At 40.9% G+C, this 15924-nt stretch overlaps 1 protein-coding gene across 1 annotated transcript in view; it reads right to left on the bottom strand.

Moving 5' to 3' along the window:
* INO80 (INO80 complex ATPase subunit) overlaps positions 1-15924 on the bottom strand; it is an 80951-nt gene that overhangs the window by 38473 nt on the left and 26554 nt on the right. Inside the window, exons 15-25 of the mRNA XM_063117707.1 lie at positions 15444-15503; positions 14522-14664; positions 12470-12554; positions 10751-10868; positions 10149-10234; positions 9209-9376; positions 8652-8785; positions 7829-7896; positions 6477-6570; positions 5251-5428; positions 2905-3042 (exon numbers count right to left, since the gene is read on the bottom strand). Of these exons, the coding sequence (XP_062973777.1) occupies positions 2905-3042; positions 5251-5428; positions 6477-6570; positions 7829-7896; positions 8652-8785; positions 9209-9376; positions 10149-10234; positions 10751-10868; positions 12470-12554; positions 14522-14664; positions 15444-15503 (1272 nt within the window). The remainder of the gene's footprint in view (positions 1-2904; positions 3043-5250; positions 5429-6476; positions 6571-7828; positions 7897-8651; positions 8786-9208; positions 9377-10148; positions 10235-10750; positions 10869-12469; positions 12555-14521; positions 14665-15443; positions 15504-15924) is intronic.

Raw genomic sequence — 15924 nt, 5'->3', positions numbered from 1 at the left:
ATATCAAAACTAAACTATACGGTGGAGGAACCCCCCAAAATTAATGCAAGGTTAGGCCAAAAACCTGCAAAACGGAAGAGTCCTCAGCCAACAACAGACTTCTACTAAGTTGTTCTAGAGCAACGCTACGGCTCCGTTCAGACAACATGCTAAACCATGCTGCTTAACCACAAAATGGTTAACGGAATGCATTAATGCATTCCATCAACCATTTTGTGGTTAAGCAGCATGGTTTAGCATGTTGTCTGAATGGGGCCAGTGCCCTGTATACTGGCTGTTCTCGCCTTCAGACCACAATAGAATCTGCTATAGTCTGCAAATCACGTTCTACAACATATAGTCAATGAGCTAAATCTTGGAGTAAGCTAAGGACAGCAACAGGTGAAGAGTGCAATAAGCTGCTTATATTATATTATTTCATTTCATTTCATTTATTGCATTTTTATACCACCCAATAGCTGAAGCTCTCTGGGCGGTTTACAAAAATTTAAACTACAACAATATTTAACAATATACTAATCAACAATATCACAATAATATCCAAACGTATACTAAATACAAGTTTACAGTAAAACAGAGCAGATAAGGGGGGAAAATAACTTGGTTGGAATGTTTCTCCCCCTGAAGCAGCACCTCCCAAACTTCAGCTCCAGCCTTGCTTTCAAAGTCTCCAGGGGGAGGGGAGGGGAGCAGGTGGAATAGCTCACCCTTGGTGGAACAGCGTTTCTCCCCCTGAAGCAGCACGAAGTCATCCATACCTCGATTCAGACTATGTCTATAGATGCGTTATTACTAAAACAAATACAGATCAAGAACGGAACATGGGGGTGGCTTGGTGATAAGGGCTTTGTGCTCCTTGCCTGCTTCTATATGATTATTGCTCTTATTGCTTCTCCATACACAGTGGGGATTAATTGCTCTACTATCTGTTTCAAATAACTAGTAGGCATCATGCTGAGGTATACACACTAACTTAAAGCAGATGCTTTCATTGATGGTCTCTTGCCAGACAATTCTAAAGCACATTGAGGGTGGAGAGGATTTTCCTACAGCAGATGGCTGACTGCACTTGTGGAGTCACATGCAGCTGATTAAGGTCTTTCATATCTGTTAGCAAACAAACAATTACTGCTTGCAAGAAGCCAAGAGGCTTTCCCATTTTATTGAACCATAAAAAGAAATATGTCAGATATCCCCCACATCCCTTGCCATTTCATTACGATGTAAAAATATTTCTATTTAGCCTTTTTTCTGACTTTATTCATAGAATCAATAATATTCATATCGGACACTGAACACCCAAAATATGGCAACCATAATGTATCTTAACAGGACAAGACCGCAGTAATGCTGAATATCCTGCAGAGTGCAGAATGCCTAAAACTCCTATAGACTACTCAAATTTTCTCAAGAAGAAAACACATAAGAAATCTGAAAACAGATTCACAGCTCTAGTAATGAGCTACAGCTAGGGCTGTTGGGTGGTATAGAAATGCAGTAGATAGATAGACAGATAATCATTTCATTTCATTTCATTTATTGCATTTTTATACCGCCCAATAGCCGAAGCTCTCTGGGCGGTTTACAAAAATTAGAACTACAACAATATTTAACAATATACTAATCAGCAACATCACAATAATACTCAAAAATATACTAAATACAAGTTCACAGCAAAACAAACCAGATAAAAAGAAAAGAAAGCTTGGTTGGAACAGTGTTTCTCCCCCTGAAGCAGCACCTCCCTTCAGCTCCACCCTTGCTTTTAAAGCCTCCGGGGGGGGGAGGGGAGCAGGTGGAATAGCTCACCCTTGGTGGAACAGCATTTCTCCCCCTGAAGTAGCACCTCCCTTCAGCTCAAGCCTTGCTTTTAAAGCCTCCAGGTGTGTGGGGGGGGAGGGGAGCAGGTGGAACAGCTCACCCTTGGTGGAACAGCGTTTCTCCCCCTGAAGCAGCACCTCTCCCACCTCCAGCCTTGCTTTTAAAGCCTCCGGGGGGGAGGGGAGCAGGTGGAATAGCTCACCCTTGGTGGAACAGCGTTTCTCCCCCTGAAGCAGCGCCTCTCTTCAGCTCCACCCTTGCTTTTAAAGCCTCCAGGTGGGGGTAAGATAAGCAAGCAAATACAAAAGCAATGAAGTAGGAAGGAGAAAGGACTGAGGCTAAGAGGGGCTTGCAGTTCTCCCTCTCCATCTAAATTGTTTTGCACATATCAAGAGAGCAATCCTAACCCCCTGATGTTGTCTATTGGGGTGGGTGGGTCAGGATTTGACAAAGGCACCCATTGACACTCCCCTGTGGAGAACTCCATGGGCAGAAAACCACTGCTGCAGGTAGCAACCCCAAGGCCTTGAAACGGGGTGTTCTAGGGATGGGGCAGATCACTGCCAGTTTAGATCCAATGCTTTGTCCTCCTGAGCCCAATCTGGGTCCCTCAGCTATTCTACTCTGGAACTGGTGTTGCTAATCGCCCCACTGGTGGGGGTGAGGAATTAAAAATAAAAAGATTCACCTGGCAAAGCTGCCGTTTCACCTTCCACCCTGACTGGCATGAGCTATGTGGGAGTAAAAGTGCCACAAGGCTCCACCCCACAAGTAAGTTTAGATTCTGTAAGAAAGACAGGCTGTCCAACACTCAAATGTTGGGCAGGGCAGGTACAATCCCATTCCGTTCATCAAATGTAAGCTCTGTATTGGGTTTGAGTTTATAATAGACGGGAAAAACTAGGAAAAGTTTTGAAAACCCAAAGCAAAGAAACAAATAACAAAATACACATGTAATACAACTAAGCACTCCCTGGAAATTTAAAGGGTACTGGATTCCTTCTAGACATAATATATTAAAGAAAAATATTTAGAGGAAGGTAGAAAGTATTTTTTCCAAAAAAAGAAAAAGAAAAGACTTACCCTTGGGCTCACTACAGACAGGAAGGATGGCAGCTCTGTTATTTGACAACGTTGTTTCCTTGAGGTAGCTGATCGTTGATGAATGATGTAGTCAGAGTAGCCAATTACTGCTTTACAGTGGCTCGTGAACACAAGGTTCTAGAAATTGATAAAAAAAGATATTTTGCAATGATTTTTCATAGTAATTCTATTTTCCTTTGAAGTATAAGCCTTCTTTACTGAGATGACATTCTGAGGCTACCACCACTGTTTCATTCTTTTCAGAATTTATTATTGATGAAAAGCTACAGTGAATGGAGCATAATTATAACATAAAACTACTGAAAATATGACCTCTATTAGGAAAAACTTGATTTTACATTTTAGTTTTAAAGTTCTGATTCTTCCAGAGAAATTGGATATAAGTACTAAGAGAAATATTTTCAATATAAATACAGACACTAGAAGCATGTTACTCAAAGAGACCTTGGCTCCCATGCTACAAGGGGGCCTGACACCTGGAGAGTGCATTTAGACCTGCCTCTAATTTGGAGATAGATATGCAATTGTCACCATTTGTACAATGATGACAGCTTGACAAAAGGACCATTGTGTTTCCACACATCACAGCAACTGTCTGTTCATTTGCCATTTGGAGGCATTGATTTATCTCAATTGGGTTGTGTGATTGCCATCAGTCCTGTGCACTCCCACTGGCAAGTGTGTGTGTGTGTGTGTGTGTGTGTGTGTGTGTGTGTGAGAGAGAGAGAGAGAGAGAGAGAGAGAGAGAGAGAGAGAGAGAGAGAGAGAGATCCAAATGTAGAAACTGAAAGCACATCCTACTGTTATGCATTTCAACAGGATTTATTCACAGGTTTATCCACCTTGTGAATATGATTTCTCCTCCTCTCAAGTTACACACTGCTTTCTTTTCTGAAAGCCCATTTTGTTTACAAGAAAATGAAAATGATTAATTCTTTGGAACAAGCTGGAGTCAGATAAAAGAAAAAGAAATAGCTACAGATATTACTGCTCTTATGATTAAGTTCAAGTATCACCTTCTTTATCTGGGTAGGGAGGTATGCCATTTATAAATGGCATGTAAGGATACAGTGCAAATTATGTAAAGCACTAATCGGTTGATTAGATAAGGGAGGAACATAAAGGATGATTAGCATACAAAACATTCCAACTGATAGGGAGTCCAAATAAATGAGCCTGCACTGTAGCAACGTAACACATTTTATTCATGGCAATCACAGAGAAAACGTAAACACTATGACATAAATGGCAGGGGGGGGAACTACTAAGAATATTTTTCCCGTGTATTTCTTCTTTTTATTTGAAAAGCTCAATCTCTCTTTTCAGTTACACCAAGGAGAGAGTTAAGCACATGAACTGGCAATATATATTTAAAGTTCATAAATGCAAACAACTTCGCACCAGGATTTCTAAAATAGCTGTCTGTACACATTCAGGTCCAAGGTAAAGCTACAGATGGGGCAATAGTCTGCGTCAAACTGGAGAAGATTAATCCAGCGAAAGGCCATGGTTTGGTGTTATACCTGTGGCCCAAACCAAAGAAATCAGCATTTCCAGGAGCAAGTAAAATCAATATTAGCAAACAGGTGATGGAACAGGCAGTTGAGAAGAGTAAATCTCAGACTATTTTCCTACCTACAAGTCAGAAACAAAAGAACAAACAAACCTAGTTGCAAAGCCAATTGTGTGCAACAAAAGGTTCTATCATCCATCCTGATAAATACCGGTTTAGGATGAGGATGATGATGATTTGTATCCCGCCTTTTGCCCAATACTGGGCCTCAAGGCGGTATTACAAATTTTAAAACATAAATTTTAAAACATAGGAAAAGAAATGTTAAAAAAAAAAGTTTAAAATTCACAACAAAATTATAAGTCAGTAGGGGGAGAAAACAAATCAAAACAAAACGAACAAACAAACAAACAAGGGCACAGGACCCGCCCCCAAAGGAGCCTGCCTCTTAAAATGACTGAAGAGGAGACTCAGCGGTCGGGAGCAGGGCTCCAGGGCTTTCCTCACTTCCACGACAAGCAAAACTAGACTGAATTATGCAAATTTTTAAGAACGACAAAATAAATTATGTAAAATAAGGAGAAATTGCTCAAATCTGCTTTATTTGCATAATGTATGCAGGTTGCAAAAAGGTGGATTGTCTGGTACAGAATTTTATTTTGTTTTATTTGTATGGAGCAAACACAGCCCTGATAACATTACAACATTCTGAGATGGCTGGAAGTTACTCATTTATTGTGTTATATAGTTTCCTACAATTTCCTTTAACTCAAGCTATTTGCATTTGCACGTAACTGAACGTCTTGGCTTACCTGCAGCAAAGTGGAGCTGTGCAAGTTGGGAGGGGAGAGTGGAAAATTGATATTCAGCAAGAAATCTTTGTTCTTCAGACACTGAGACTTACGCTGGTCATCTTCTTCTGGCTCTCTCCAGAAGCGAAAGTGGTGGAGCCTGTAGGTGGCTTTCAGAGACAGGAAAAGAGCTAACCATCTGAAACAAACCACAGTAAACATTCTTATTCACAGCTCTGTGAACAAGAACCCAAAGATGCAGAAAGGGAGTAATTTTCTTACTTTTTTCTTTTTCTTTTTTTAGCACTCACGCTTAGAGTTACTTTTTAAAACCAGCAAAGTGAACAGAAAATAACAGGTAACTTTGGGCACTAGGCTTGTTAGCCATTCAATCACCTGTCCCACTCCACTAGGATTTTCAAATTTGATAATACAAAAGTGTTGTTTGCATCTATTAGAAAGAGAAATGCACTTTTCAGACCAGGAGATACTGAATTATCGACACTGTTCAGAAAAAGCAAGGTTTCATGTAGCAGAACTCAAGACGCATCCTTGTAGAGTCTACAATGTACACCACTGAACATAAACAACATGATATAACACACGAGCCACAAAATCACCAGACAGTGTCTTTGTTAAATATAATTTAAATATAAGCTCTTCAGAGCAAATTTAAATATAAGCTCTTCAGAGCAAACACATGTAAAAAATAGTTCCCTCTTTTTATTAAGGCCAACAGCCACGTTGGTGTGTATTCTGATTAATAAAATTATATGCTAAAAATTATGTAGATGTGTACATTCATATCCTGTGCATATGTATTCTGCTTCAAGAATCATATTTTCAAACATCATCGTTTTGGAAAGGGCAATAAAGGTAGAGTGTATGTGGCAACTGTATATTTTTAACAGCCTAATCCTGTGCGTGTTTACTCATAAGAAAATCCTATTGAATACAACAGATATTTCTTCCAAGTATATGTGCAATGGACTGCATCCTTTTCTGCATCTTAGTTTGGTATTATGAGTATGACCTGACTGATGCCTGATCATAGGTTTTGTGCTTGGCCAATACATTGGCATGGAATATACACAACTCTCCCACATAGGCATATTGGAATGGTGAATACATGCATCCATTTTTACAGCCTACTTAAGTACAAATGAGCTTACAGGTTGTTGTTGTTTTTTAAAAAAGCATTCTCATTTCCCCGCTATTGTTTTAAGATTTGATCTGGCATTCCTCACCTGGCTAGATGTCCCTTATGCATGAGGTTTGCCATCTCTGCAGGAGAAACATCAATAAACCGTAGGAAAGAGAAACAACTCTCTTCCTCAGTGCCTACAGTATAAAACAACAAGAATGACAATAAACACCTGCTATAGGGTGGGCAAAAGGCACATAACACAGTACTGAAAACTGCTGACCCCATTTTCCCAACGCTGCAGTGCAGACTAGAAGCTTACAAGTAGGACATGCAACAAAAGGTTGTAGAGTGGAGTCCTTCTGTTCAGGTTTGCCTACCACTCATTTCCATTCCTGTCCTCTACACCTGGTTTTCCGTTTTTCCCTCTAAACAGTCAGCCAGTGCTCTGTGACTATTGAGCATACTGAGACCCAATAGGCCTGTCTTTTGTTCCCACCCAACCCCGTAAGAGATTTGCTCCTAAATTTTTGTAATTTTGTATGCCTTGCAGTTTCACCCAAATCTGTTGATACCTTTATCTTGTGCATGGTAGCACTGGTTTTGTGACATAAGGACTGGCACTTGGAGAACTCAGTTTATTATCAGTACATATCAGGGGTGTGCAACTTGTGACTCTCCAAATATTTTGGCTACAACTCCCATCACACCAAGCCAGCACTAATTTTTTTGACTGAATGGGGTATAGATGTGGCAGATGAAAAAATGTACATATGCAGCCACTATGCATGACAATGACAACATTGAGGACCGCTGGAATAAGCAATAGTATTGCTGAGAAGGATTTGGGGGTTACAGTAGGTAACGAAATGAAGAGGAGTCAACAACGTGATTGTGTGGTGCTAAAGATGGATAAAGTTTAGGATTCATTATAATAACCAAGTAGTAAAAGTAACATTTTACTTTGCGCTAGTACGCTCTCATTTGGGGTACTGTATTCAGTTCTGGGCAGTGTAGTCTTAAGAACAATCTTTGTAACTAGAAAGAATTAAAAATAGAGCTATGAAAAAAAGTGTTTGAAAGGGAAGCCAGTAGAAGAAAACACTAAGTAAAAGATGAGAGGGGCAGCGGTGATATACACCAATAGTTTTCAGATATTTAGGAGGAAGTCATAAAGGTTATGAACAGTTGTTCACTTCATCCATTGAGGAGAGGATGAGAAACAAAGGGTTTCAACGTCAGGAAGGTAATTTAGGTTAAACATTAGGAAACTGAAATATAAAACAATTCAGCAATGGAATAAGTGAACGAAAAAGTTCATAGCTCCACTTTCCTTGGAACTTTAATCTCAAAGAGGAAAAACTGATCTAATTGAGGATTACTAATAAAACAGCACACCGCATTTAATTGTACGAGCTAATTGCATTCTAATGTTTTCTAAGGACTTTAGCTTACCCCTCCTGTGAAAGAGAGACTGCTGGATGTGGTCCGTTGCAAAAGGAGAAAGTAAAAGCTGCAACCACCTAAAAATCAACAGAAAAATTAAAATGTGACAATATAAATCTAGTTCAAAGTTTGGTTGATTATCTTTGTATCCCAACCTTCTTAGGAGTACAGACAATAGTTTTTGCCTAACAACCATGTGAGGTAGGTTAGGCTTCTTAACTCATAAACAAAGTCAGAAGGAAAGATAGAGTGATTATGGCTCAGTTCAGGCAACATATTTCTCAATGGTGGTTTTAGAACTCCACAGTGGAGTTTTTACACAGCCATTGAGAAATGTGTTGTCTGGAGGGAAAACTCCACACTGAATATCCACACTGTGCAAAGGAGAGCTTCTGCACAACCATTGTATTGTGTGTAGGGCTCCATGGAGTTTTTTGTTGACTTTTCCCACTGGCTACAGAGTTCTCTGGCAAGAGTGGCAAAAGGAGTGAGTGCCGTAAGAGAGCATCCTGGATTGTCTTTTTGCAGCAATGGCTGATAGGATACCATCAAGAGGACTGGGGGAGGAGAGAGGGTGGAGGAACTGTAAAAGTCACATTGACTTTTACTCAATTCCACGGGAGCCCACAGTCACGCAACAGTGGAGTTAGAATATGTTGTGTGGTGAGTACCTCCTAAAAACTCAACTGTTGAGTGGAGTTTCCTCACTGCGTAGAAAAACATGTTGCCTAAACTGAGCCTATATCTCTCTTATTCATAACAGTAGCTGAAGAAGTCCCCACTGACTCCAGATGAAACTGGAGAAGTTGAAAGGATCACAAACATTGCCTACCTGTCCCTTGAGTGGTTAAACACCCTGATCTGCCCATGACGGTAGAGGAATTTTGAAATCTGGTATGGCTTTAGCGAAATGTGAAATGGAGACCAAGTTTCTTGTCGTTCAAAGAGTTCCGGATGATTACAGACCTATAACAAAACATAAGAAGTCAGAAACTGCTGGGAAGACTAATCATGTGCATTATTTATTTATTCCAAATGTTTGAAAACTATAAAGTATATCCTAAACAAATTGTAAAGTATATCCCAAAAGGGACAACTTCACAGTAAGTGGTTTGAGGACTGTAATTAATATATATATTAGGCTAGGCACACATGATGTCTAAGCAATATAATTTCCCATACCTTTGATTCTCGATCCACTATCTTGTTTCCCTTCCAAAACACTCATTTTCCCCATGACATAGCAAGAACCACAACTGCAAACCACAAGCTATAATATAAAGGTCACAACTGAGGAATGACTGTAATGGGTTAGTCTTGCACTCAAATGTGGGTATATGGTCATTTTTGTTCTAGAGGCTATCGGCGAAGCATTTCAAAGCGATTCACCTTCCTGAACTGCATGACTAGATTCATCAGGCTACTGGTAGTGTTCTGTGCTTGCTGAGTTGTGCCCATGGAGGACTGCAAAAGGTCATCGATAGAAATCTTGTTCTTCAGAGCTTGGTATAGTAATTTTTGTCGACTGGTCTGCTGGCAATACATAAGAATCTCAATCTGAAAGAGAGTAAAACAGATCAAGCCATTAGCAACAGAAGATGCTAATGATGATGATGATAAAGATGGGCATTTGTGGGATTTTCTGCCTCATATGCCAACATAATTTGGCTGAGATAAGAACCTAAGAAGAGTCATGCTGCATCAGACCAAAGGTCCATCTAGTCCAGCACTCTTCAGACAGTGGCCAACCAGCTGTCGATCACAAACCCACTGGACAAGGTGCAACAGAACCCTCCCACCAATGTTCTCCAGCAAATGGTGCACACGGGCTTACTGCCTCTGTTACTGGAGGCAGCACCTAGCCATCAGGAGTAGTAGCCATTGATAGCCTTCTCCTCCAGGAATTTATCCAACCCCCTTTTAAAACCATCCAAATTGGTGGCCATCTCTACATCTTGTGGTAGTGAATTCCATAGTTTAACTTATGTACCATGTGAAGAAATACTTCCTTTTATCTGTCCTGAATCTCCTACCAATCTGCTTCATGGGATGACCCTGGGTCATGTATCCCCTTAGACTTGGCACCTTGACTTGAAGGCGAGTGAGGTGGTGGTGGGGGAACAGCATTTGCAGCTCTGCTTCAAGCAGCAAAACGTCTTGGGCTGACTGTGACTGTGTGAACTGAGTCACTGGATCTTTGAAAATGTGAGACTTTTAGAAATTTGATTTAACATAGGACACAAACACTACACAGTAACGTATAATAAAACCCTGAAAAATGCAAACAAGAGGCAAGGGTTTCATTGTTCAGCTACGTTTTGTCAGTCACCTTGTCTGACAACTCATTTTCAACATCTTTCTTGATTCTCCTCAACATAAAAGGTTTCAGGATCATGTGCAGGCGCGACAGTTGATCTGAAATTTGAGAGAAAAGACAACCTGCAATTACTACATGAACACTAAAACTGAAGGAACTCAATTCATGTCTAGAATCTAAAGTGAGCACATTAGGTCATTAGCGATTCAGTTTTGAACTCCGAAACTGGCATACTGTCGTTAAAATAACAGGGGCTCCATTTTTCTACCTTCGTAGCAATTTTGTGGAAATTAATCTACAAAATCTTTAGTTGTGGAGCTTAGGATCAACAGCAGACAGACATCCTACAGCTGTAGTCCCATTCTCAGGATGTTAAAGTGTTACTATACTCCCCCTTCTCTATGTGAAAAACTATCGCTGCTGCTCTTCCCACAAACTCCTCAGCAGTCTTATTATTTCAGCTTCCACAAAAAGAATCCTTAATATTACAGAATAAATCTGTATGAATCTAGAGCTGTAAAACAATTTAAGCAACAGTTAACACTTTATTCTGGCAGTTGTGGGCAGCTGTGGGGCCCTGGTGCAGAAGATGCAGATCCCTGCACAGTACTTACTCTCATCAATGGCAGATTTATTCTCTGCATGGCTTTCGATATCTTTAGAAAACCACTCATTGAATTCTTCATGAGAATCAAACAACGTCGGCATAATGAAATGAAGCAAAGCCCAGAGCTGCAGCACAAGAGCAAAGGAAGGTATTAGAAGAAGCTACTCCGCTAAATAACCACACTACACAGGCTTTTACTGAATACATCAAATAGGCTAAAAACAAATTTGCTTGCCAGTTAACAACAACAACAACAACTCCTCCTTCAAAAATGTACACCTAATCATACACAGGTGGCTGACTGGGTTGACAACTTAGAAGAAAACCCATCAGTAACTAAAATAGAGATGTTCCTCGCTACATCTGATAGGAGACTGAGGAAGACTTTTCCCTCCTCAATTCTCTACCCAGCCATGGGAAGAAAGCTCTGAGCAGAGGGTGATCTCCAAAAGGGAGGAAGGCAACAACATGATTATTCACAGGTTACACTCCCAAAACCTTGTTTCCTTTGAATGGTGCCACACAGTCACACATATGGGTGACTAATGAGCTTCCCTATTGGGAAAGGAGCACATGGAGTTGCAAATACAGACACAGACTTGTAACCTTCTAGTTACAGAAAGTAAATGCCCTTCTGCCAATCCTGCAATGGTACACTGTGACCCCCACCCTTCATAGTACATTTTCAGTAGAATGGATGCCTATTTGCATTTTAGTAATTGCACCCCTTGCTGCTTCAGTCGTAGTGGACATCCTCTTCTGAGAAATAAGCAAAAAAGAGAGAGGAGACCATGTGGACCAAACCCAACATTATGGAAACTAAGATCTTCCATTTATAAGATGCTGTAAGCTAGGGTGGGCAACATGTGGCCCTCCAGATGTTGTTGGACTGCAACTTCCAACAGACCAAGCCAGTGGAGCCTATAGTAATAGTTTATGGGAGCTGCAATCCAACATCTGGAGGTTCACAAGTTGCCCACCCCTGCTTAAAGCAAAGAGAAGAAAAGATTTTCGGTGACCAGGAGCCCTCCTCAGCTATTGAAGGATTTTCCACTGAATGTCTAAACTTCCAATATGTACAAATCTGCATGGCACCAGTCAAAAACTAAGCAACAACAATAACATTTCACTTATTTATCATAGTCCGCTTATGCAGATGTTCAAACTACATAAAGAATTGTTTAAAAAAGGAGACTTATATATTTATCCCTTGAAACACCAATAACTGGTTTATCATACATTTTCAACTCCATTGATTGCTGCCCATCATTTGATCTCTTGCTATTAGTTATTGGCCCCGTTCAGAAGACACCTTAAACTATGGCTTTAACCATAGTTTAAGGTTAAGCTAGAAAGCCTGGCTGTGGGTGTCTTCTGAACACAGCCCAGCTTTCTGGCTTAACCACCATGGTTAAAGCTGTGGTTTAAGGTGTCTTCTGAATGGGGCCATTGTGGCATAGTTGTCAAGAACACAGGAATGATAGGAGCATACAAGTAGAAACATGTGCTCAGCCAGAGCTCTGTTTCTGCTCAGCAGTTTCCGCTGCTAAAGAGAGAAGTTACTTTTTAAATGGAAAATTATGGAACCGTTTAAGCTTCAACTTGTGTGCATGGTTTCCCCTAAACAAGCGTATTGCTTCTTTGATCATAATGGTTGGGCTCTCTCAACTTTTGTTTATGAACTAATATAGAATAGTGGGAACCAAAGGGAACAAAGCATGCATACCTCAGCCATAGTGTTTTGGATGGGTGTCCCAGTCAGCAATAGTCGATTTCGGCACTGGAACTGCAGTAAAATTTTCCAACGGACACTGAAATACCAACATATTTTAATTATTAAAAATGTCCTATGTTTAAAAAGTGGTAATAAAGGAAATCACTACAATTTAACATTTTTGGATTATTTAAAAAGGCATCTACTAGGAAAGAGAAATGACTACATATATTTTTCTACCATTTTATGTACCTCCCTTTTCTAAACTACTTAAGAGATGTAATGTGATTTAAACAAATTATAAGGCACTCCTATGTTACTGATATGGTGCCATCAATAAATATATTTATGTTGGTTTCACTTGATTGGAAAGCCACTGATCATACGTATATCATATGTATATTTGTTGTTGTTGGTTACTACGTATCTCACCTTTCCCCCCAATACTGGGACTCAAGGCAGCTTCAAAACATATACAGTTAAAACTTATAAGTGGAAATATACAGAAGTTCAAAACATAATTAAACCATCTATAATATTAAAACATTTAAAGATTAAAAAGCAAATGACCAAAATAAAAAATCAGCACATTAACAAAGTTCCAGACTATTTCCAAAGGCCTGCTGGAACAAGAAAGTTTTTGTCTGCCTCGGGAAGTATAGCAAGGAGGGAGCCAGTCTAGCCTCCCTGGGAAGGGAGTTGCAGAGCCTTGGAGCAGCCACTGAGAAGGCCCTCTCCCACGTTCCCACCAGGCGTGTCTGTGATGGTGGCGGGACTGAGAGAAGGGCCTTCCCTGAAGAGCTCAGGGCATGAGCAGACTCCTAAGGGAGGATACGGTCTTTCATAAAACATGGGCCCAAGCTGTATAAGGCTTTATAGTTCAAAGCTTTCCCTTTTAGTAAAACCAACTCCCCCACCTCCTGACCACACCCTCTGTCAAGGAGTGGGTATTGATCATTTCTCAACAACTAGTTAAAACAGACTGGGGGGGGGGCAGTTCCTTTCATCCAGTTGGGAACATAGAATTTTAAGGCCAAATGCTACCACATTCCTTTCGGATTAAAGCAGGAGCATCTGAGGCTGCCTCCACCTTGGAGAGAGCCCTAGCAAGGTGTCCTCCATGCCCACCCCACCGGACTTTCACACTCTTCCTGGCTGGCTCCTCTCCCTTGGAATGGTTTGCCTGCCCATACCCCCAACTGGTACGGACTAGCTTCCCCATCCCCTGTGGGCTTACCAAGTACATGGGTGGGTGGGTGGGTGGGGGAGAACCCCACTGCTTGCGCTACCTGGGCTGCACCGTACCACTGAGTAGCAGAGAAGCTTTTTTAAAAGGGTCTGGCTGAGTAGACCAGAATAGCAGAGGAGGTGGTGCATGTTCTCTACTGCTGTCCATCAGCACTGCTACATCTCTGTTGTCCCTGCCTGCCCTGAGAGGCACAGGTGGTGGCTCTTCCAAGCTGCTGCTTACAAAAACCTGTAAGTGCAGGGATGGCAAAAGTGGCAGTGGCTGGCAGCAAGTAGCAGAGAAGCACCAGCGCCTAGGCTATTCTGGGTTCTCCAGTCGCACTTCAGCCGCCAACTATTGAGATGAGATCAGAAGCACTTCCCTTCTGTTTCTGGCCTGGCCCAGCACTCTCACCACCTCACCCTCTGCCTCCTCTTCAATGCCTCTGGGCCTTGCCCTTGATGTGCTTACCAGAGGCAGGAGGAGGAAGAGGGTGGCCACGGCAGCATGGGTAATTGTCTCATCCAGTGCTTCTCTATGGGCAATTTTTAAATATTTTTTTTTAAAAAAAGGGAGACTGGAGTTACTCCAGGTGGGTCCCCTCAGACCCAAGCATGCGGGTGCTCATGCTGGGCTTATATCCCTCTAGGCTATCACAGTAGTCAACATCCAAACTAGAAGTCACAGTATCTTGAGGAAATAGGTAAGTTTCATCATGCACCCCTATAAGAAAAGGAGCAAAGCATTCAGCATTTTTTGACAATGTATGTATCTGCTACATCCTAGCTTATTTTCAACCACTAGTCAAAAGATATTTTTCTTTCTGCCCAAATTACCTGGAGCTACTCTTGAGTGCCTGAGCCTCATCCAGCACCATATATTGCCACTTAACGCGTTGGAAATACTTCACATCTTGGACTACAAGCTGATAACTGGTGATCACTACATGGAAAGGAGCGTCCTGAGTATACAAAGTCTTCTGCAATAAGGAAAATATATTGGGGTTATATAAACTGAGCTGATTCATCAGTGTACAAAGGTCAAATATTTGTGTTCAGGAATAGTCAATGGTTTGTCGCCAAAATTCAAGCTAAATTTGACCTATTGACTGCTCTGCAGTGATAAATTGATGTTTTTTTCCCCAGCTGCTACTGCAAATTTTAGTGGTGGGGTCAGTGGGGGCTGCGTGCTGTCCACCCCTGCTCTAAAGCATATTCAACATTTCTGCAGATTCCTCTCATAAATGCTCAAATGCTGGGGCAAGGAAGGGGAATTCTCAGAGGTTCATGGGACAAACAACATGAAAGAGGGGGAAGGAGAGGCAGCGTAGATGCTGAGGTTGGGTAGGATTTATGAGGTTTGCAAGATGGCAGAAACGTTGCATTAGGAAGTATAATGGGGACTGGTTTAAAGAACTCTGGAAGGTAGAAGGTTGTTAAAGACATGGCTAAAAAGAAATGTAGGGGATGGTGCTGCAAGGAGGAGGAATATTAAAATAAAACAGAGAAGGAGAAAGCAACTATGGGCTTATTCATCATTTTTCTTTTTGAAATATATTCTCACATTCTTTTGTAAAGAGACAAGAAACAGGAAAGGTTATAAAAATCCTTGTGACACAGGGCGGGATATAAATGTCTAAATAAATAAATAAATAAATAAATAAATAGGCGCTGGGGTCGGAGGAGGTTGATAGTATGCTGCCCTGAGATCTTACGATGTAGGGTGGGATATAGATGTTTTAAATAAGATAAATAGTACCTGACTCCAGAATTTCCTGATCACTTTTCGGTCATGGGGATTTCCCCAGTAAGGTAGCACCTAGAATGTATACACAAACACATTCTAAATAAGTACCATTTAACATCCCTTCATCTTTGTGCCCTATCTCAGAAAGCATTATTACCCAGCAGGGCAAAATCAGACTGTTATTCTTAGCGTAAAAGAAAAACACAAAACTATTGTAAGCAACATAGTTCTTATGGAGCTTGTTCACAAAACAAAGCTCAGTAAAGCCACAGAGAGTAAATAACAAGCAGCAAAGTTACCATCTTAATGGGCCACTGTGCAGATTGATTTAAATTACCATTAAAAAGGTTTTATACCTGATTTAGGGTGCTTTCATTTCATTTATTCCATTTCTATACTGCACAATAGCCTAAGCTCTCTGGGCAGTTTATAAACCGCCCAGAGAGCTTTGGCTATTGGGTGGTAGAAGAATGAAATAAATGAATAAATAAAG

The sequence above is a fragment of the Elgaria multicarinata genome, chromosome 2 (genome assembly GCF_023053635.1).
Source record: "Elgaria multicarinata webbii isolate HBS135686 ecotype San Diego chromosome 2, rElgMul1.1.pri, whole genome shotgun sequence".
Lineage (NCBI taxonomy): Eukaryota > Metazoa > Chordata > Lepidosauria > Squamata > Anguidae > Elgaria > Elgaria multicarinata.
The sequence above is the reverse complement of the archived record's forward strand: the minus strand, read 5'-3'. Positions and strand labels throughout refer to the sequence as shown.